A 23947-nucleotide genomic window follows, 5' to 3' on the forward strand; every position below is an offset into this window, starting at 1 on the left:
TGTGTGTGTGTGTGTAGTTAAAGGGATGGGTCTCAGGAGCCTGTGTGTGTGTGTGTGTGTGAGTGCGTGTGTGATTATTTTAACTATTTTCCCTGTGCTGTTTTAACTGAAAAAGCTTTTGTGGAAAATGAAAACACTTTAATTGGAGGGTTGTGCTAATCCCCAGATGGCGCTGGCGCTCGCCGCGGAGGCCGAGCACGCCGAGGGTCACCGTGCGGCCTCTCCTCTCACAATAGGGATTCTAAAATTGGGGCTTTGGGATAACACTGCAGCGTGAGCAATGAAAAACGTATCATCGCCTCGGCCGCGGCCAACATGTGGAGTTATCATCCACATCCACGTCTGCTCAGACTCATGAAATAAACTGTGAGTCTAAACTGCGTTGAGGAAATGTTGAGTGAAGTCAATAAAGGCTGAGAAGTGTTTTTTGCATTATGACGTCAAAGTGACGTTCGCCTTTAGGGAATCAAATGTCATTATGTTATTTTATCCTATTAGATTAATTGTGTGAAAAGTTTAATTATGCCCAAAAAATCCAGGTCTTGGAAGTTAGCAACATTGCTAATGTCTATATATCAAAAGTAGAGTGGTCATCATGAGTCATTTCACCATACGCAAAAGAAGTGTTTTTGCATTATGATGTCAGAGTGATGTTTGCCTTTAGGGAATCAAATGTAGTCATGTTATTTTATCCTATCAGATGAATTGTGTGAAAAGTTGAATTATGCCCAAACAATCCAGTTCTTGGAAGTTAGCAACATTGAGCCGATATCAAAAGTAGAGCGGTCATCATGAGTCATTTCACCATTCTTTTGCATATGGCTAAGAAGTGTTTTTGCATTATGATGTCACAGGGAAGTTCGCCTTTTAGGAAATAAAATGTTATTTTATCCTATTAGATGAATTGTGTGAAATGTTTAATTATGCCCAAAAAATTCAGGTCTTGCAAGTTAGCAACATTGAGTCTATATCAAAAGTAGAGTGGTCATCATGAGTCATTTCACCTTATGCAAAGGAAGTGTTTCTTTTGCATATGGCTAAGAAGTGTTTTTGCATTGTGATGTCAGAGTGATGGTTGCGTTTAGGAAATAAAATGTCGTCATGTTATTTTATCCTCTCAAATGAATTTTGTGAAAAGTTGAATTATGCCCAAAAAAATCCAGGTATTGGAATTCCAAGTTAGCAGCATTGCTAATGTCTATATCAAAAGTAGAGCGGTCATCATGAGTCATTTGACCATATGCAAACCTTCCATATTTCCATTGGCTTTGTTGATTATCATCATTTCAAACAACATATTCTAAACCAGGGGTTTTCAACTGGGGGTCCGCGGCCCCCTGGTGGTCCGCGACAGCATTGCAGGGGGTCCGCGAAATTCTAAAAAAAATATCTAAAATAAGAAAAATATGTCTAAAATAATATAAAGGTGCTGGTGATCATGAGGTTAAACTTAAGTAGGCCTCAATTGTTTGTGTGATATTGTATGATTATCATTTGTGAAATATTCTGCATTACCTTGTCATCTTCCCTCTTCAGTTGTTGCCCCAGTTTATGTTGATTGTTATTGATCACTGTTACTTTAACGTTCTCTAAACATGTCAGCTACATGTCTGTACATTTAAGTCATGAACGTTATATATTGATGTACATATGGTTCTGAGATGCAGTACAACTACAAACTGCATTTTAATTTTGTTTTCAATTCTTAATCACGGAATGATGCAATCAACCGTTTTTGTTGTTTTTTCACAGATTATTCTAGATTTGTTTGAGGTTTTTAAATAAAACATGGAAAACCAAATGTATGCACCTATGCGCGTAGGCACATCAGTGGGCCGCGGATTACTTTCAAGTCAGAATGGTGGTCCCTGGGAGAAAAAACAGTAGAAAACCCCTGTTCTAAACCATTAATAAACCTTCTGTGTTCATCACACACCAGGTCCCGAGCCGTTAGGAAATCTTTGGCTTGTCCACCCTGACCTCGTCTGGGGTGAAGCGGCAGCTGCTTGGCAAACCTCACCACCTCCTCACCACAGCTCGAGTCTGTGGGCAGCAGGGGCCCCATGCGGCCCTCCATGCCCCCCCCAACCCGCCACCCCCCCAACCCGGGGGCCAGCACGAGTGGGAGAGTATTTATTTTCACTGCTAAATCTCACTAATACCAACAGTGTGAGTTCTATGAGTTCACTGAATCGTCTTTGAGCCCAGCGAGTCCGGCACATACTTCCAGCCATGTGCTCGTGAACCAACACACAGTTAAGTGTTTGTGTATGCTGTCTGAGGGGACCGACCCCCCCCGCCAACCCCCCCCACCTCACCACCACACGGGTACACAAACCCATCTCCCTCTCTCCTCCTGCTCCATCCATCGGGATGGAACACGTTTACTTTGGCCGACGCTTTTGTCGCGGGAGCTTCAACGCTTTTCCCGGCAAGTCGCTCTGATATTCCTCTGCCCACCCGGACCCTCACATACCGGCTCACTCCAATGCAAACACGGGTCTGAATGCCTCCCAATGTGAAATGAGACTTTACACTCATGGCTGTGTAGCGGTGGTGTACCAGTGCTAATGCTAATGCTAACCACACTCAAGTGATTTGAGTGTTTTCCCAGCTTACTGTAAAACACAATAAAATATCTATGTGCATGTGATTCAGTTCTGGTAATAATACGGTGGAGTCACAATGCATTCATGCAGCTTTTGATAGATAATGAATAGATAAAAGCGACAGTTGAAAGTATAGGAAGTGCATATTTGTAATTAACTAATTGTATTGTCAGTCATTAGCTGATTTATATATTTAAAAACACGGGTAAACCAGCTGAAAAAGTATATTAGTCATGTTTGACCCTGTCTATTACAAGCTGGATGTCAATTCTAACCATTCCCATTGCAGACAAAACCCGATGTTAACTGGTTTTTCACCAGTGGAAAAGAGGCTTTAGTGTCTCTGTCACTTACAGGTATAGCTGTTCATTTCAGAGAGTCCTGTCTAAGTGCTGATAAAACCATTTTGCCCGTCAGTCCTGTCCTATAAAGTTTACGGTTCTAACTGAGGAAGTCAAGAGATGTCGCGCTCGTAAAACAACATCACAGGAGGGTTTTAAAAAATCATGTCTTCCTGACGTGCTGGAGATAAACTCCTGGTTTTAAGTGTCTGGTTTGAGGTTTTGCCCGACAGCAGATCCTGAACCTCCCGAGGTGGACCAGTAAGACCTGCAGGTTAACTCCACTTGTGTCCACAGCTTCTCCAGCAGCAGCTCACGTCTCACAGCAGCGCTCAGTGTCTGGCGGCTCGACCTGGCGTGGGCGAGGACTCGTTCTCCGGGTTCACTGAGGGCGCCCGGCTCTTGCGGTGGGTCGGCTGCACACTGATGCATACACTGATTTTTATTATGGGTTTTATCTGCACTGCCATCCAAAACTAACATTAAGGGATAAGGCGCGTATTTGCCACCTCTGCTTCTACCCCTCCTCTCGCTCTCTGGCAGTAAATGAGGTCTTTGATTCCGGCCACGGCTGCCCGCGATGACCATGAGTCGGCGGCCTGGGTCAATATGGGCGCTGTGTGTGCAGCCTGCAGACGGGCGGAGGGGTCTCGAGGCGGACCACATCACTGCGAGAACCGTGGAACACTGAATAAAAGCTGCTGGGACGGTGGCAGCTAGTGGGACGCTGCGTTGGAGCAGGCGGTTTTTTGAGCAAACAACTTCCTCAAACAAGTGTGGGCAAGGCCGAACAGCAGTGGTCACTGTGGTGGCCCCAGGTAGAGAAGGGGGGGGTGGGGTGGTCTACAGTTTCTGCGTGGACCCTAATCCGACCTCACCTGTCAGTTCTCCGCAGTTCTGTGTTTAACTAAGTGATTGAGCAAAGTAAAAACGACTCATTCAGGGTTCATACACATTTTGACCAATGGATTTCCATGACTTTTCAACAACTTTAAACCAAATTTCCATGTCCAAACATTTTGTGAAATCTCGGTGTATACATGAGAACGTGACAAAATGTAGTTATTAAACTAGCAATGAGAATTCTAAGGCATACAGTATACATAACTCAGTTAGTTTGAGAGCGTATGCTTGCTTATGTTTTGAGCGTATTTCTTTAAAAGCATATGAAGTATTTAAAACTCAGCGTAAATGAACAACATGAAAATATGAATATAACAAATTTCCATGACTTTTCCAAAACTTTTGGGATTTTATTTTTTTCCAGGACTTTTCCAGGCCTGGAAATACACATTTTACAATTCCATGACTATTCCAGGTTTTTCATGACCGTAGGAACCCTGTAAATTGCAAAGCGTGAGTATTCTTGTGTTAGTTGGGCGGGTTTTTTCTCTGGGTGGGATGTGATGAAAGAAAGAGGAGAGGGGGGGGTGGGCTCCATGCAGCGATGCCAAGGAGAGTATTTGATTATCGGGCATCGAAGAGGCCGACTCTCACGGACAGTTTTCCACTCTGTGTTTCTCACAACTCTCCTTTCATAACGTTTCTTGGATTCCTTCAGCTGCTGAAAATCAAATCTTTTCCGGTTTCCTGACCGTCAGTTTGATAGAAGGCCGAGGTTCTAACCGGGCAATCAAGAAACAAGCTGGTCTGTGTGTGACTGTGTGTCTGTGTGTGTGTGTGTGTGCAAACATAGACACGTTTCCTGAGCCTTTCCCTGCCTGTTAGAGCTTTTGTGCGGCCCCTGTGTGCATGTGTGTGTCGGTCAGTGTGTAACCGCCTCATCCCTGTCATTAGGTGGACAGTTCATGACATTAATCCCTGCTTTAAACAGCCTGACACCGGAGCAGAGCAGGCACAGAGTTCCCAGGGTTACACTCTCTCCACGCAGCCCCCCCCGCCCCCCCGTTCACACTGACTCTGGATCTGTTTGGTCGGATGTTGTCTCATAATAACAGTTGCAAACTCCTGAAACACAACCAGCATGAGGGAGTCTAAGGTAATGTGTCTTTACGAGCTCCTGGCCTCGGGACTTTCTGTGTTTATGCAGCCCTGGACAAGCTGTGCCCCCCCCCCTCCCGTGGTGCATTCAAGTCCAAAATGCTCTAGTAGCTTTGATGTGGGAAACGCTTCTACGGAAAAAAGCCTCAAGAAGAAGAGTGAGAGGATGGGATCAACATGCCTGGTGCTGAGAACACAGGGAGAGATGCAGGAGCTGTTAAAGTTAGTTCCTCTTCTACCGGAGTTACACATGTTCTCCAGTGGAGCTGCTCTGCTCATGCTTTTGATTTTTAAAATGCACTAAAGACATATTATATTGGTATTTCTTATGGGTTATAAAACTATTTGCAGATCTAAGGCTAACAAATCTCTTGTTGTATTTGCAGAGAGCGATGCACAAATCCCTCAGGTTTGAGAGCCGGCTTCTCACTTTTAACAACTCCGCTAAAAATGACAAACACGAGAATAAGAAAAACAAATCAGCTCCAGCTATTAAACATTAAACCCAGTAACTTGCTAAAAGGCCAGAATACGACTCTCCAGCTGGGATCTCCCAGAGAAACACAAACAGGATCCAGATCAAATAAGCTGATTTGATAACGTGTCATCAAGCTGTTGGTCTACTGACCCACATATTCTCTCCAACCACTGAACATTTGTACATTTGACCATTTGCACTAGACTGTTACTTTTTTTACTACTGTATTATCCCGCCTATAGTGTATTCATATTTATATATATTTATATATTTATCCTGCTCATAGTGTATTCATCGTTCTTATATCATACAATTCCTCTTAATGCTGTAATATTCCATATATATTTCTTACTGTACAGATCTTATTTATTTACATATTCACTTTAATATGCACAATACTCTGCACTTTTACTGCCTTTTTTGCACTTCTGGTTAGATGCTAAACTGCATTTCATTGTAAAAGTACTTGTACTGTGCAATGACAATAAAGTTTAATCTATTCTAATCTAATATTGTGATTCTAATGAGCTGTTCTGCTAGAAACGTCTTCTTACCGTCCATGGGGCTGATGTAGTCGGGCAGATGAGCGGCTGCAGCGGCTGCGGCTGCGGCGCTGCTCTGCATCAGCAGGTCGCCGTACGGGCTCCGCTGGCTGGCGCTGGCCATCAGGTGGTAGTACTCGGTGGGGTTGGCCCCCGGCGGAGGGGGGGGCAGGCTGAACAGAGCTCGCTCCTTCAAGTGTTCGTGGGTCACTGGTGCAGAGGAGAGGAGAGGAGGGAGAACAGGTGAACTTCTTCTTCTGGAAATAAAATCTAAGCCAACATATATATTTTCATTTCATTTCCCTGTTGTGAAGTCGTATTCACTTGCTCCTCGAGAGGATGATAACAACACAGACAGGACCAGAGAGGTCAGAGTAAGACTAAACAGAGGAGGAGAGGAGTGCCCTGCTTTCACAGATTTGAAGATTTGTGCTTTTCGTGCCGGCCCCAGGGCACGAAGCGCGTGATAAAGAAATGTCTGATGTCTTTGAGGCTCTGTGGGTTGTGGGAAAATATCTCTGGGGAGTAAAGGAAGCCGAGGGAGAGAAGGAGGGAAGGAGGGAAGGAGAGAAGGAGAGAAGAAGGAGAGAAGGAGCCGGGCAGCGGCGGCTGCGGAGGGAAGGAATACCACATTCCTGCACTTCTCTGGTGTTGTGTATACATCTTTTGACAGGCTGAAATCCTTCCTAAAGTGCAGGTGCACACACACACACACACACACACACACACACACACACACACACACACACACACACACACACACACATAATGCTGAGGAAGCCTTAAATGCTGTGTGTGTAAAGGTAACATTGACGTAAGTTGTGTTAACACCTGCTCCCAGTGAAGCCACATTTTTAAAAGTGTCACAAACTATAAGAGTGAAAGATGGATTGGTTTCCCTCTCTCCTTCTTCTTACTGCACCCCCCCCCTCCCCTGGTTTAACATGCATGGGAGTGGGGGGGTTGCTTGGGCCAAGAGGGATATATTGGGGAAGCTAAACCACAGTGTCTCCCCCCCCCCCCCCTCTGCCCACACAGACTCACACACACAGACTCACACACACACAAGCTTCACATCTAAACCCTGGATCCATCAGAAGCCATTAGGCGCTGGCTGTGGTGACGGTGCACAGCGGCGTGTCGGTGACCCGGGCGTGCTCCACGGTTCCTCCACGGCTGCCAGGTCAAGTTACCACCACCGCAGAGAGATGCATTTTGTGTCGGTGTCTTTTGTCGTGCATGTGTGCGACCTCCCCGGTGAACACAGAGGGGAAGAACGGCAGCGGCTCTCCCACTGGTCCCAGGAAAACACCACAGAGAGGTCACAGTGGCTAATGCTACACTCACCAGTTCACTTTAGAGATGAAGTAAATCATTTTCATCATGGTGGTACTACGATGGAATTTTCTATTTATAAATATAGTGTTGCATACTGGTTAATTAACACGTTTACCTGTTGATACCATTTAAATCTAAGGGAAACGTGCAAGTTTCCATGGTAACGCATCTAATTCTGCTCAAGACATTTCAGTAAAAACAACAAAAGCCCGTCTCATGGTGGCACTAGAGGGAAATAGGACGGTTTATTATAACTAATTATGAATTATTGAGATTATCTGGACCTAAGAGTTTGACCAACTATCTAGTAACTAGTTATATTCTACGGATAGAAACTGGAAGCTCCTGCTTTGAGTGGTCAGACATGGAGTTTGTAAAACACAGGTGTTACCACATAATCCTTCCCTGTGCAACAATAACTTATGATTCTAGTTTTCTACTCCAGAGATGCTGTTAGACTGTTTCAGCTCAGTTAAAAATAACTAATTAACTATTCTAATTTAATATAATTTATTGTGCTGTATGTCACAGCAAAGATCCTGGTGATGAAGTAAATCGTTTTGCATCATGGTGGTACTACAATGGAATTTTCTATTGATAAATAAAGTGTTGCAAACTGGTTAATGGTTTTGTAATTGGTTCATAAACCAAAGCAAATGACTGATTAAAACGTTTACCTGTTGATACCATTTAAATCTAAGGGAAACATGCACGTCTCCATGGTAACACATCTAATTCTGCTCAAGACATTTCAGTAAAAACATCTCATGGTGGCACTAGAGGGAAATAGGACAGTTTATTATAACTAATTATGAATTATTGAGATTATCTGGACCTAAGAGTTTGACCAACTATCTAGTAACTAGTTCTATGTTACAGATAGAAACTGGAAGCTGCTGCTTTGAGACGTCAGACATGAGCTTGTAAAACACAGGTGTTACCACATAATCCTTCCCCGTGCAACAATAACTTATGATTCTAGTTTTCTACTCCAGAGTCCCTGTACGAATGTTTCAGCTCACTTAAAATGAAGTAATTAACTATTCTAATTTAATTGAATTAATTATGCTGTATGTCACAGCAAAGATCCTGGTGAACAAACAACCAATAGAAAACCTCCTGAGGACCCGGGTATCACTATCAGACGTTTACACAGTTCCCACTGAGAACTTCCACAGACTTTATTTATGTTCTGCCGAGTCGCCTCCATTCGGTGCCACAGTCCTCTTCCACTTTATCAGTGACAGCATCTCCTCCTCATTGCTTCTCTTGAAAAGCTGGGAGCCACGACTTGACAGCAGCGGGTTCTCTGTGATTTATTGGTTCCTGGTGCAGGCCGGTGGCTCCACTCTCCCCCCCCACCCCCCCCGACCTGTTTGCACAGGAGCAGCGAGCACCGGTCTGTCATCGTGTGAACTCAATAGTTCAGGGACTCGGCTTGTTTTGCGTATATGTGCTGATTTCCTTTGTTGTCCTCGGCCCAAACACACACATACACACATGTAGAGCGAAGTCTGCACATGCTCCACAAACACAAACACACACACACAATCTCCACTGCTTCATGTTAACTGACAAGAGCAGCTGCACAATGTAAAAACACTGTGAAGAGTTTCCAACTGTTTATTCCTGCATCATAAAAGTGTTTCCATCTCAAAAATGCACGACACTGTTGGGAAGTTGTGTGAATGTGTGTGTCTGCACATCTTAAGTATTTCCCATGTCCAGCACCGACTGTGTGTGTAAACAAGTGAAGGTCACAGAGTGTGTGTCCTCTCACATTCTGTCTCACAGGTAAGTCCTGTACATGCTTGTTTATGCACTGGTGTGAGTATTTGTACAATCTACTGGAAAAATGTCTTATTAACATAACCAAAATGTGCTTAATTATGTATTCAATATTTCAGCCAAAATACATGTGTTATTACCAGAGGGTGAATATACTGCACTGTATGTGTATAAAGAAGGATTAGCTTAACATGTATTACAGCTCATGGCCTGAGAGGCAGGAACTGAAGATCTCTGTCCGGTGGAGTCAGAACTTTTCTCTATTGGTGAATTTTAATTATTATTTGCAAGGAATTCTCTAAATTCTGTCCCCAATTCACAATGGAATGTGAAAATGGATTTATAACGTTTTGGGGAAATAAAGAAGATAGAATTTGCAGCTGCAGTTTAACTCTATAAAGCTGTTTGTGAGCTGCAGAGCAATTTTAATGTAGTTTCAATGTACATCTCAAACTTTAACATTTAAAGAAACATTTCCCAAGCTCAGCACAAAACACTGCACCAAACTTCATGTTGAAATAAATGTTTGTTGTGTGTTTATAAATGTATGAAATAGATTTTTTTAGATTAGATCAGATTCAACTTTATGGTCATTGCACAGAACAAGTACTTATACAACGAAATGCAGTTTAGCATCGAACCAGAAGGGCAAACAAAAAGCGGTGAAAGTGCAGAGTATTGTGAATATTTAAAGTGGAATATGTAAATAAGTAAGAAATAATAATTGTAGGTCTACGTCAATAACTTTTTATGTGCATCATGGTGCATAAATCACCACTGTTTCTGTCTCTCAGGTAAAATGGACTAAAGTGATTAGTCAATGAGTGGAGGATTTTAGTTTTTCTTTTGCTGATTAATAACATTAAATCTGTAGGTATTGAGACATACTTAACATTTGAATGAATCTCACCTTCAGCCGGGCTCAGTCCCCGGGCGGCTGAGATCATGGACAGGGTGGGGCTGCCGTGCACCGAGCGCAGGTAGTGCTCCATGTGGGGGCTGACGTACGGGTGGGGGGGGCTGAACGGCGACTCGCCCGACCCGGCCAAGGCGTGGGGAGAGAGACGGATCAGGGAGATGTCTGAGATGACCGGACTGCCCGTCAGGCCTGGAGGTCTGTGGAGAGACGAGTCAAAGTCAGACATATGTTCGGGTGAATGACACAAGGAGGAGGATAGAGGGATCAAAAAAAAAAAACACACACAAGATGAACAAGGAAGGTGACGGAGGGAAACTTGTAAAAGTCCGGGTGGGGTTGGGGGGTTTGGAGACAGCCTGTCGTGATTTGATTACATGTATTACTCCTATGGTTATTATTGTGAGTGATCTTCATTGATCTACTCGTAGACAAGCCCTCACTTCTGTTATTTCATACGTGTGCATTCTCCATTCACTTACACCATTCCCCCAGTCGCACATCTAATACATAATTATCCTCCTTTTGTTCACCTTGTTCTAATAAACCCCCCAGAGCCACACAAGTCCAGACGGAGGCTATACGAGGAGGTGTATCTGTCTGAGCACATGCAACTACAGGGTCGCTCACATCAGGTATTACATTATGTTTTAATAAGAAGGTGCAACTTGATACACAGAACTTTTGAGCGAGTGCCTGTGGCCGTCGGGAGCAAGGGAATAAAAGTCTCTGGTCACTCCAGGCTATACAATAAATTTGTCATCTCTGGGAGGTAATTACCGGCTCGGCTGGTGGAAACACAGACAGGTGAGTGTTGTAACTCTCCACGAGCCAGAGGGTCTGAAGTCTGGATCAAACCACGGCTCTTTGAAGGGGGGGCGATATTTATGCCGACCCGGTGAGAACACTGGGTTTGAAATCCAGCCGTCGCAACGGGCGAGGAAGTGGGAGGAGTTATGAAAAGGCTGAATGACAGAGTGCGGTTATATTGCTGTTTTAACGTCGGCTCGTAAAGTGTCAGCGGAGACTGTTGCAGGGTTTCAGATTTACGCCGAGTTTGAGTTGAAGCTGTGCTCGGCTTGAACCTGGCTGTCAGGTTCACTCGACCCAAAGGGAAAACGGCTTCAAACCCACAACAGTGTTACAAGTTAGGAAGGATCCTGAAACTCCATTATGAGATATATTTGTGATTTGTGAAATACTAGTAAGCTGCTGTCAAACATGGGTTATTTATAGGTAATTGTGTCAAACTCTTTATCTTACTTATTCAAATCCTTTTCACCGGATATCCATCTTTATGATCCTGAAACTTGTTGGATGGTGGAAATACCAGTAAGCTGCTGATGAACATGGGGCATTTAGGTCATTGTCTCAAACGACAGGATGGTAAGTTGAGTTTAAAACACTCTTTGTCTTACTTATTCAAACCCTTTTCACTGGATATCCATCTATAAATAAAGTCACTCATTTCTTTTGGATAGAATGAAATGATTGGCTGATGTACCTGTATGTCACCAATCGACCTGCCCACCAGAACCCACCCTGCAGCCTGAACCTGGCTGTCATGTTCACTCGACCCAAAGGGAAAACGGCATCGAACCCACAACAGTGTTACAAGTAAGGAAGGATCCTGGAACTCCATTATGGAAACATTTGTGATTTGTGAAATACTAGTAAGCTAGTGTCGAACATGGAGCATTTTTAGGTAATTGTGTCAAACTCTTTATCTTACTTATTCAAATCCTTTTCACCGGATATCCATCTTTATGATCCTGACACTTGGTGGATGGTGGAAACACCAGTAAGCTGCTGATGAACATGGGGCGATTAGGTCATTGTCTCAAACCATGGGCTGGAAAGTTGAGTTTAAAACACTCTTTATCTTACTTATTCAAACCCTTTTCACTGGATATCCATCTATAAATAAAGTCACTCATTTCTTTTGGATAGAATGAAATGATTGGCTGATGTACCTGTACGTCACTCACCGACCTGCCCACCAGAACCCACCCTGCGGCCTGAACCTGGCTCACTCGACCCAAAGGGAAAACAGCTTCAAACCCACAACAGTGTAACAAGTAAGGAAGGATCCTGAAACTCCATTATGGAAACAATTGTGATTTGTGAAATACTAGTAAGCTGCTGTCGAACATGGAGCATTTAGGTCATTGTCTCAAACGACGGGCTGGAGAGTTGAGTTTAAAACACTTTTAATCCCACTTATTCAAACCCTTTTCACCGGATATCCATCTTTATATAGAGTCACTCATTTCTTTCGGACAGAATGAAATGATTGTCCGGTTACCTGTACGTCACCAACCGACCTGCCTGCTCCAGCTCTCTCTCTCATGACCCGGGTGTTCACGAGCCGGAGAGACACACACTGCTGAGGCGGAGACGAGAACTAGAAGTCAGCGAGTTTTCCGGAAATGTGTGTTCACGTGTTTTGGGGGGGTGTAGCTTTGATGAGAGGGGCCGATAGGGGGGGCGGAGGGGGGAGGGATTACCAAGACTAGCTCTAATGATGCTGGATTACTGGGATACGGCGGCGAGTCATCAAAGCGAACTTAAGTTCACTTTGACGTACAACACGTCTTTTATTCCCTGTGATCATATGTATGAGTATTGTAGCCATTAGTTGTCAGTCGTTCCCTCCAAAGACAGAATGGAGGAGGCGGGGGTTAGGGGGGGGGGGGTAAACCTTGAGAAAGGACCAGACCAGTGAGTCACTGTTCTCCTGCCTGTGGTGGAGGAGGAGGAGGAGGAGGAGGAGGAGGAGGAAGAGGAGGAGGAGGAGGAGGAGGAGGAGGAGGACGAGGTGGAGGAGGAGGAGGAGGAGGAGGAGGAGGAGGAGGAGGAGGAGGAGGAGGAGGAGGAGGAGGAGGAGGAGGAGGAGGAGGAGCACTGACTCACACAAGGAGCCACGGTCACAAACGGTTAAAATGATATTAAATATAAAATGGCTGCGGGCCGATTCCATCCTGTATTTGTACTTCCTTTACATTTTAAAACTGAGAGAGAAACCTCATGCTGGTCCTGTTGAAATGTTGCACACTAGTTAAGTTTCCTTTAATTCAATCTGTTTCAAAATGGGGAGAAAGTCGTTTCCAGAACAAATGACCACAGTGACACTCGCACACAACAATGAGATGTAATTAAAATATGAGAATATCCGTCTTTACGAGTCCCTGAGCGTCGGCGAACAAATGAGTGTTTATATGTGTGGTTTAGATTCTTGGCAGCATCAACTTCCTGCTGGGTACTCAGAATGTGTGTGTGTCTGTTAATGTGTGTGTTTATGTTTAAGATATGGAATCAACATAACACATATTTGTGTTTTTCGTTGTTATATCTCTTGAAATCCTCTTTTCATTCTGACAGCAGTGAATAACTGAACAACCTCTGACAACAGGAAGACACAATAACTCATCAGTGGAGGCTGCAGATCTGTGAAAACCTCAGTGAATTATTATTTCCTCCCTGATGAAATGATTTGCCTCCCAGCTTGTCAAATATTTTATCTTCTGGGCCAGAGTCTTCTCACAGGCAGGATTCCAGTAGCTTAACTTTGGCAGAATACAGAAAACCAGCTGCATTATTCTGGAGGAAATACCTAGAATATCTCTCGGTTGTGAAAGAAAAACCAAGAAGAGGTTTGATTCCTGCAAGAAATAAAACTTGAGCCAACATTGATGTTCAATGGAGACGACTGAAGAACAGCAACTGATTCTGATTCTGATTCTGATTCTGATTCTGATCTGATTCTGATTCTGATGAACAGTGAAGCCTTGGTGGCTGGTGTTTCTGTTGGAGAGGTAATTATCTGTTTTGTTTCTGGGGTAATTAAGTTCTTCTAACACTCTCATCCGTGTATTCCTCCTGTGGTCTTTAAGATGGAATCCTTAAGGAAAGGGCTCGGATTTATTTAGGATTTACACTTTTCTATGCTCATCCTCATCATCCAATGGTGGGACTGTTTCAAATCATGTGACTCTGGAGATACGAGTGTGACTGGTCCAGGTTGTGTGTGCCTGGCCGGACCTCTGCATCCCATCCTCCTCTCAGCCTCCTCTCTCTCACTCTCTCTCTCACCGTCTGTGAGCAAACGCCACCCTGCGCCCGGCTCAGCCCGGCCCAGCTCCCCCCCCCCCCGAGCCAACCAACCCGGAGCCACCGTCCATCGCTCCACTTCCAGTAAGAGCCTGCAGACTGCTGGCCTTGTCTGAGGGCCAGTTTTCTGCCGTCGGGCCCACTCTTCTCCTACAAACAACCATAAAGAGCCCTCTGTTCTGGGCAGGAGGGGAGAAGTGAGAAGAAACAGACGCTCCATACACAAAAACACGCTTCCCTCGCCCCCCCCCTCTCTCAGCAGCTTGGCAGTGCCTCCTCAGATTAGTGCTCGGGTGCTTCGGTGAAGGACTACCTGGGTGAACTGGCACTGGGACTGGTTCTCGTCCTTATCACACTGGGAGAATCAAAGCTGCACACTGGGATTCACAGCATTTAGCTCAATCCAACATAATCTAATACATTTTGTATTTATTTCAAATATATTATAAGAAACACCTGCCGGGGAATCTATTTTGCATGTTTCATCACTACCTTCATCTTGGATTAACCCAGATTTAAAGATGGGTGCCAGGTTTAATTTACATTTAATACAATAATATGCATTTCTAATATTTTGTATAGCCAGAAAGGTTTTGTTTTTGAAAGGATGAGGCAATGAGACACCCAGATGTGTTAGTTTATCTACTTTCCAGTTTCCTTTTCACATAGTTTCAATTTGAAACTATGCAAACATCCCTCAAACAGAGGAAATGCCTTTTATTCAGGACTATTTTAAGCGGCGGATTGAGACACGTTAGGATTACGGATAGAAGGCAGTGAAATTTCAGTGTGAACTTGCTTTGAAGCAGAAATGAATGAATGTTCAGTCTGAGCGACAGGACACGCCCCCTGCTCCGTGCTCCACCTCCCAAAACAATCTTGCATATTTCACTTTAAAAACCTAAATCCATCAACAATAGTGATTTGTTTTTGGGGCCGGTAGCAAAACCAACGTGTCGACACACAAACCGCTCAGGCTGCAGTATATCACTCAGAATATAATAATAGCAAATAATAGTCTTGTCTGACTGTTAGCGCTGTTGAGGCCTTGTTGATCCTCCCTCTTTCTGACAAGACGTTACTTGAAGTCTGTGCGTTTCTGTCCCATAGGTTGAACTGGGAATCTCTCAGGAACCCTGTCTCTTAATCTGCAACTTCAAGAAATCCAGTTCCAGGATGATGAGAAGCGGAGGCAGCGAGAAGGATCAGCAGCCGCCGTGACTCAGTGGACGACATGCCTTCAACAAGGTAATTGCTATTTGCCTCTGTGTTCTGCACTGTGTGATTACATGCTCTCTGTTGTTCCATTGTTAAAACTGCTCTGTGAGAAAAAGTGATGTGGACGTGGAGCAGCTTGTTGAGGAGATGAGTAAGTGCATACCGCTGAGCTGGGGCAGATTACACCTCTGATAAGTGGTGATTTAAAGAAAAAATGTAATGTTGAACGTTTTCCAAGTCTCTTTTTTTAACAGCATCATCATCACGAGACATGATAAAGAGGGTTTTGGCGGGAGGGAGTGGTTGTGTAGTTTTAGTTCTCAAACACAAATTTGCAAACAGAAGCATCTTATCAAAGAGGATAATGGGGTGGATGTTCAAGAATCAAGATTTTTATTGTCAAATGCACAGAGACATACATGAAGCTTGAGGCCCAGGCTCTCTTTAAGCAAAGCTGAAGTAATTACAAGCAAAAAAAATTGAATAAAAATAGAAATAGTATAAAATAGAATATAAAAAATTTAAAATAGAAATTAAAATATATATATCTAGTGGCAGAAACTTGGACTATGGGCAGAAAAGGTCTCTGGTTCGTCTCTGGTTCGACTCCACGGAGAAACAACAAAAAGACGAACCTGGATTGATCTGTCCAAAAATCCAAGAGGATTCTCCCTACCCTGTCTAGTGCCCCTGAGCAAGGCACCTTACTCCCCCAACATCTGCTCCCTGGGCGCCGTACATGGCTGCCCACTGCTCTGTGTGTCCTGCACCAGATGGGTTAAAAGCAGAGGTTCAATTTCCCTCCTTGCATGAGTGTGCTTGTGCATGTCTGTGCATGTGTTTGGGACAAATAAATGTATCTTAAATCTTAAACATATATCTGTACAGATGAAGAGAAAAATAAAACAACAATAGTGCAATTTGTGCAGTAGTGCAAATATTCAAATCTGCCAGGGTGCTGGTTTGGTGGAGTTCTTGCAGTTCAGAGGAGTTTAAAAGTCTCACGTCCACTCAGACACTCGAATCTTTCCTAACATCAGAATTTAAAAGCTACGCCCTGAAAGTTTTACGCCATTTTCACAACGCCAGCGATCCGACCAGCACGCTCACTTTCCTCTAACTGACCGTCCAGATGTTCGGGGGGGGAGGGTGGGGGGGGGGGGGTGAGAAGGTGAACGGATTCGCTAACTCTCCGTATTGTTATCTCCGTTTGAAACGCTTGCAACATCTCGGCCCACATGCCAGCAGGCGCTCACAACAGCTATAAATACTTTGGCCGTGAGACGTCTGTGTGGGGTGAGCTGGTTTGTTATGAGTTCAAACCTCTTCTGCCTTTAAGAGATAAAACATGTTTGTATCGATGCAAAATCCCTGGATCTGCTGAGAGGGAGGAACCTGTGTTCTCCAGGTTCGGGTGATGAAGCCACTCTCCTGCTTCCAGCTCCTCTCTGCCCTCCGCGCTGACCAAGAAGTGAGTATTTGCCTCGCTGGCGTTTTTCCCCTCCTGGCTGCTCAGGGTGGTGGGATGAATTATGATGTGACACACTCCCTTCTGTACTTCTGGGCAGCCGAGGCGATGGAGATGAATCACCCGGCCGGCCCACAGGGGACACACGCTCACAGGATCCTGGAGGCTGGAGTTGTTTTTGGGGCCCGGATCAGGATGCTGAGGATTTTTAGACACAAACTTGAGACTCTGCTGCCTGTGTAGTAAGGAGGGCGGGGGGGCGGGAGGCCGAGGAGAAACTATGTCAGACGAATGGATGATACACTTAAATGAGACGGGATTATCCACAGCGTAATTATCCTTTATTCAGCTCCACTGCTGTCACATTCTATTTAGTCTTTTTCTTTTCGAGTGCAAGGAAACGATGTTGAGGCCGAGCAGCCGAGCGTGAACATCTCCGGCTCTGGACGTGAAACATCTCAGTCCTGGTGATTAATAGCTCCCTTGTCTTTTTGTCTTTTTTACAGCAGCACATTCCTGTTCCTGCTCTTCTTCGCTGGAGCGTCCAAAAAAAAAAAAAAATTCAAACATTTAGCCCGTGACGATGATGAGCCGGGAGCCGGAGCCAAGCGACAACAAAGTATGATAACAACACGTCTGTCAAAACCCACTGGCAGCCAGGCGGCCCGCCCCCCCCCCCTCACTGCCCCAGCCCCTCCCACCCCACCCATGTTAACCAAACCAAAACAATGAGAGGAGAAAAACAACATCAACCCAAATGGCTGATGTGTAAACTGTGTTTAATCAACACATTCCGAGCTGTGGGACCACATCTGTGTGTGCACTGGGGGGGGGGGGGGGGGGGGTGCACGCCACAGCGCTGCCACACAGAAACCGTGGGCATTTTTCAAACTCCTCAGCGCTGCAATTTCCCCCCCCCCGAAAAGCATAACTACAGGCTGAGGATTGAGCGGGGGGGGGAATCTGTTCTTCTCATCCGCTTCGTTTGTCGCTGAGGTTTCTGGGAACGGAAGGCTGGATTTATCGGATGCTAATTACCCCGGTCGGACACGTTGGCACGGCGGCGGCTGGCGTTCCTGGCTTGTGGCTTCGCATGGAGGAGGCCCGACTCCACAGTGTGTAGCAGCGTAGAAGTGTGTGTGTGTGTGTGTGTGTGTGTGTCTCCTGTCAGCTCATCAGAGGCTCGTCCTAATGCATTCCAGAGACTGTTCGGACAGGGTTTCTCTCTCTGGTATGTTCAGTAAGTTCGTGAAATGCACGGAGACCACAGCCGGAAAAACTGCTACTTCTAAAAATCCTGGATCATGTATTTGGGGAAATGTGCTGAAAGATGCATGTTGCGGAAAAAATACTTGATGCTTGAACCTGTGTGCGTCACCGCTTGTAAACAGACGATTTAAGGGATGTACTCGTTGGATTGTTCCAAATGGGACTGAATATAACGGCGGGAAAAAACCACAACAAAACAAAACCTTTTGGTTCTAAACATGATGAAACAACTTGTAAAGTTTCAAAAGCAACGGATCCTGAACCGTTCCAATAATATCTGATCGTTTCTGAAACCACTTTGTGAAACTTTTCCCGACAATGTGGAGAAAGTGAAGAAGCAAACCGGGATTACCACTTTTCTCTCAGTGCATCACTTTTCCAACACACACACACACACACACACTGAGGTTGTGTGGTAAATCATGACAAAGACACACACATTTGCTTCCTGATTGTTGTCTGTCCAGGAAAAGAATAAAAATGCTTGAAATTGTTCAACATAGATACACAAACTAGGGTCGGATGATCAATATCAATATCCCGATTAATGAACGATACCTTTAGAAGTATATGAGCAAACTATTTCTGCCAAATAAAAGTCCAACCTTTAGTTTTCTGTTTAATAAAATATATGTGGTGGTGAGAAAATGAGATGATTGTAAGAATAAGACCAGTGTAAGCAAAGTTGTATTTAGACTCACAACTACTTTATGATGAATATAAACTGGGAAACAGAATCCATCAGTTTGTTTCCTCACACTGTAAAACAAAGCCACTTTGACATGTGACCACCAGCCGCTCATTACATGAAACACTGATGATGGAGCGCTCGCCATAAGTTTGTGTGTTTGTGTGAGTTAACACAGTGTTAGTAACACAAAGTGGAGACCCTGACGCACACAGTGACCAGCCTCTCCGCTGCAGCAGCACAGTCATTAGGTGAATCTGCTGCGGGTTGTGGAAACGACAGCAGGATCAAGGTGTTGATGAATTAGTGGGAGCACTCTGTCAGAGTCCCATCACATTTATCAAAACAAACTGGGTGCACACACCCCCCCACTCCACCCCCCCACCCTTCCCTGGCTCTGCGGTGATGAATAGCTCGGCCGACGCTGTGTATCAACCTGATCTCGCTGAATTTAAATGTAACGGCGCAGTTCTCACGGAACCTCTATTGATCTTCCTCCTGCAGGGTTCCCTTCCTGGATCTGAGTATTCCAGATAAGCACAGGAAGGGCCTGGTGATGTGGAGAAGGCCAGACTTTTATGGTAATGCCCACAGGAAATAAATGAGTGTTGCTTTTTTAGGTCACGTCGTAAAAAAAGAAGCTGCAGGACCAAGCACCTCCAGCCTGTTTATGCAAAGCAGTATAAGTTATGACTTTTAAGGTCCTGTTTTTACCAATGAAAAATGGATAAATGAGACATAAAAGACTTTTTATAACTTCGATAGCCAGTAATAATGTTTCTAACAGTGTGTGCATCTTCTAACATCTTTCATTACATTTCCTCTCAGCAGTTGGCAGAGTTCCTCAGTTTCTGGTGATGCTGCAGCCGAGAGTTCTCCAAGTCCCAGAGCTTTAACTGTAAGAGGAGGATCTGGAGGAGGAGATGTTAACGGCCTGTTGTTCTGGTGCTAACATGACTCGCCTCCTTCAGCTCTGTCTCCTTCTCGCTCTGTGGAACTTAACTTTGGAGTATTTGAACTGGGTTTTCTCGCTGAGAGACACAAACTGTCAGTGAAACGCCAAGGAGACGGAGTGAATTCTTAGAGAGAAAAGCTATGAACACAACTAGTAAAAGAAATAATGAAATAAATGGTGTTGCTTAATTTTAAGAGGAACTTTTATCAATTGAGTTATTTTACCCTGTTGTAAGAGAGAAACGTAGAGGGACGATTTTGTTTTTGTCTTTTTGAAGTATTTGAACTGGGGTTTCTCGCTGAGAGACACAAACTATCAGTGAAACGCCAAGGAGACGGAGTGAATTCTTAGAGAGAAAAGCTATGAACACAACTAGTAAAAGAAATAATGAAATAAATGGTGTTGCTTTATTTTAAGAGTAACTTTTATCAATTGAGTTATTGACAAGATGATCATTAGTTTTTAAAAGCTTTGGAGTTATTTAACCCTGTTGTAAGAGAGAAACATAGAGGGATGATTTTGTTTTTCTCTTTTTGAGTTTAAAATGATGAACGCTATAAAGCTTTTCAGTTTTATTTGTTGGACCAATAATCTCATTGCATTCATTAATATTTAAACACAGTATATTAATATTCTCTATCACCTTTTATCAGATCTGTAATGGAGCTTCATCTATGTGTGTGTGTTTGCTATCTTTACAACCTTTGGGATCACCTGGAGAATATGAAATAAAGATCAGAATATTCAAATGGAACTTACCCATGCATGGCGTGAAGTGGGTGTGGCTCATAATGGTACCGCCCCTCGTGGTGCCTCATGTCGATGGGGATTGGTGCGTGAAACGAGGGGAAGAGGTGATGAGCACCTGTGAACGGAGAGAAGAGACAAATTAAATACAGAGACACACACAAAAGCAGTGGATTGTTTGTGGCGACACATTTCTTCAAGATGACGAGAGGATGGAAATAATTCAGAACCACACGGACAAATGTTAGAAGTCAGAAACACACTTCCTGGCTCCGCCTCCGACGCCGTGAGAGACGCCACTGACCCGTTTTACAGTTCCTCTAATGCATCAGTAATTGAAACCTTCCAAACTGTCTGAGGCCCGAGAACGTTCATTAATGGCCGACTCCGTCCAATGAGACCGAAGCAGTTTTTTTTACACAACAATGAATGTGTTTTTATGTGTCAGACAAAGAATGCACAACTCCACCATTTCCTGTCATAAACGGTCTGGAGGCTGGAGGGAAGTCTCATTAGAACAACACAGCCGATCCTCATTAATTGCTGTCATTACAACAACTGAGCCTGAGTGGGGGGGGTGGGGGGGAGGGGGAGTAATCAGAGACAAAAGGCCTCTGATGTTTCACATGTTTCATGCAGGAAACCAAAAACAGCAACCCTGAATGACTCCTGAGTGTGTGTGTGTGTGTGTGAGAGAGAGAGAGAGAGAGAGAGAGAGAGAGAGAGGGGCAGAGAGAGAGAGAGAGAGAGAGAGAGAGAGAGAGAGAGAGAGTCTGTATTGTGTAGAGACATAAATGGAGCACATAGAGCAATTCAGCTGATCCCTGGTTGCTATTAGGATTCTTTGGCTGTACATTGTCCAGGTGACCTGGGATGACCCGGGAGCCGCCTAGGATGACCCAGACCCCTGAGGTCAAAGGTCAATGTCTCTATCCCAGACAGGAGACCAGGTGAAAATGTGCTTATTGGTGGAATCTTCTCACATCAGTGCAATTCCAGTTTGGCACGAGAACATGTTGAGGTCGGTAACAAGGACTCAACAGATTCTGCCGAACATTCACGTCGAGCAAGAGGGTTCATGTTAAATGTTTAAAGTTAAATGCTTTGTATTTATATATTTTCCAGTTGTATCAACCGCTCAAATAATATAATAATATATAATAAGTGACATAAGAACAGTACAACAAGATCTAGGTGGTGAGCAGACAAGATAAACATCTCGCTTAACTACAATACAGCCTATGACTAAAAAACTTTATTTAAATCCAGGCTAAATATCTTTTCAAGCTCCTTGCCGACATTTCTGTAAAGTGCTCAGGTGACATTTGCACTTATAGCCCATTGTAATCCCAGCAATTAAACTATCGCCTTGCGTGGAGACGTTCCAGACACCTCCCAGTTGGAGACGTGCCTCCAGGCTCCTCACTTGCTCGAACCAGCGCTGTGGAAACAAGGCGTAACCGGAGTCCCGGCCCGGAGGCTACGACCGAACGCTGCATGTTGTTTTGGGTGATGCCGCCAACAAAGACACACATTACTGCTACTTAACCCTGATTGAGGCTTTTGTTGTTGTGAGTGAGGCCGTGGCATCTTGTCCTGGGTTAATTCTGATGGGATTACACACGACTGGGAGAGGAGAGCTCCCCTGGAGGCGGCGCTGAACCATTTGACTGCTGGGGAGTTTGTTTAAGATGAAGCATTAAGCCACAGGTCTCTTTCCCTGTGATGAATCGGTCTGGAAGTGACTGATGCACGGCTATTGTGGCCTTTGGTTAATTCATGTTATTGTGAAGTTAATTCTGCTGAAATGTTTCTGCTAATAACTGCATATTTCACAGAGAACTCAAATAACTAGCGACATCATATAGAGCTGAGGGAGGAGATTGAACTGAGAGTGGACACCAACAAAAAAAAATGGAGCCACAAGGTTCTGTCAACTGAAAGGAACATTTACCCCTCCTTCTTCTTCTTCTTCTTTTCACAAATATTGAATTGATGAACACACACACACACACACACAGAAAGAAGAAACCTCTCTCTCTCTCTGTTAAATCAAAGTGAGTTGTAAAACCCGTCTGGTGCCCCACACTCCTTATCTCCACTTGTCTCGGAGCTCAGCAGGCCAAGGGCTTTGTGTTTCCATCAAGATCTATGCTGCTGGATCCCGGCCAGTGACCCTCCATCGCTTTTGTCCTGGAGACAGGCGGCCGATTCCGAGTCAACTTGTGTGTTACAAAGCCAAGAGAGGCGCCCGGTGAATGAGTGCGAGAGAGAGAGAGGGAGTGAGAGCTGGGAAAAGCAGTTTGGGCTTTGTTTCACAAGTGGAGCCAGAAGTTTGGGCTTTTTTTTTTTTCTAAGAGCTGCCCTCTGCCTGTGCTGCCTGGCTCATGTCCAGTGGAGAGCCTGGGACGAGGAGGACGGACTGGGACAAAGACAGGTTGTCCTCAGAGTCAGGACGCACTGGAGAGCTGCTGAGTAATCTGCCAAACAACATCCTATTCTTATTTAATTTATTTGGTGCTTTATGTGCTCGTTACTTTACGTTGTACTTCTGATTTATTTGTTTTTCCCCTGGCTGCTCCCTCTATTTATTTATATCTCCTCCTGAGAGACACCTGACGAATATGAAATATTCCTAATGTCACAAATGTAAAAAGCCTTCGTACACATTTTGGTAGAATGTCCATTGCATAATAAAGTACAATAAAAGTTTAGACACACTAAAAGTCACAGTGCCAGGTCCCCAGTCGCCTGATTCCCCGGCTGCTGGCTGTGGGATGAGAAGGGCAGCACCCCCCCTTCCATCACCCGGACAGCTGCATTGTTTCATCGGCTGCTGGGACAAACAGCGACAGGTACGTGGCTGCAGCGCTTCACACGCCTCCATGTCTTGATTTACAGTCCGCATGTCCCCTCCGGGTTCGGCTGTCACGCAGGGTTACTCCACCGGGGGCCTCGTATACAGAAAACAGCACAGAGGACTCGAGCTGACAAAAGAAAAACTTCTTTTTTTACGAGACTCGGTGACACTGCGGGCGGAGAATGAAGTGAAGTCACGTGAGAACTTTCCAAGAGTTGTAAAAGTCCTGTCTGGGGCTGGCAACTGTTCAGATGTTTACAGTGCTATATATATATTCATACCTCTACTATATATCATATATTATATCATATTCTTTGTATATATAAGTCTATATACACATATTTATACATGTGTACATGTTATAATTATAATTATTATATTACTATTATTATTATATATACTGTTGCTGCCATTATTACTATATACTGCTACTATATTGGTATAATTACTATCATATATAAATATATATTATGTTATATTATATACTATATATACTGTACTATTTTTATATACTGTCTAACAATAACATTACCATCATATCATCAGTACTATTACCATCATCTTGCCACTGCACCTTATCTACCTATTTATCTTGTGTTTCTGTTTTTTATTTTTATTT

General features: G+C 44.3%; 1 protein-coding gene across 1 annotated transcript in view; it reads right to left on the minus strand.

Moving 5' to 3' along the window:
* gli2a (GLI family zinc finger 2a) overlaps positions 1-23947 on the minus strand; it is a 63943-nt gene that overhangs the window by 17537 nt on the left and 22459 nt on the right. Inside the window, exons 2-4 of the mRNA XM_061088769.1 lie at positions 20481-20586; positions 10008-10213; positions 5984-6181 (exon numbers count right to left, since the gene is read on the minus strand). Of these exons, the coding sequence (XP_060944752.1) occupies positions 5984-6181; positions 10008-10213; positions 20481-20586 (510 nt within the window). The remainder of the gene's footprint in view (positions 1-5983; positions 6182-10007; positions 10214-20480; positions 20587-23947) is intronic.

This window comes from Limanda limanda, chromosome 16 (genome assembly GCF_963576545.1).
Source record: "Limanda limanda chromosome 16, fLimLim1.1, whole genome shotgun sequence".
NCBI classification, from domain to species: Eukaryota; Metazoa; Chordata; class Actinopteri; order Pleuronectiformes; family Pleuronectidae; genus Limanda; species Limanda limanda.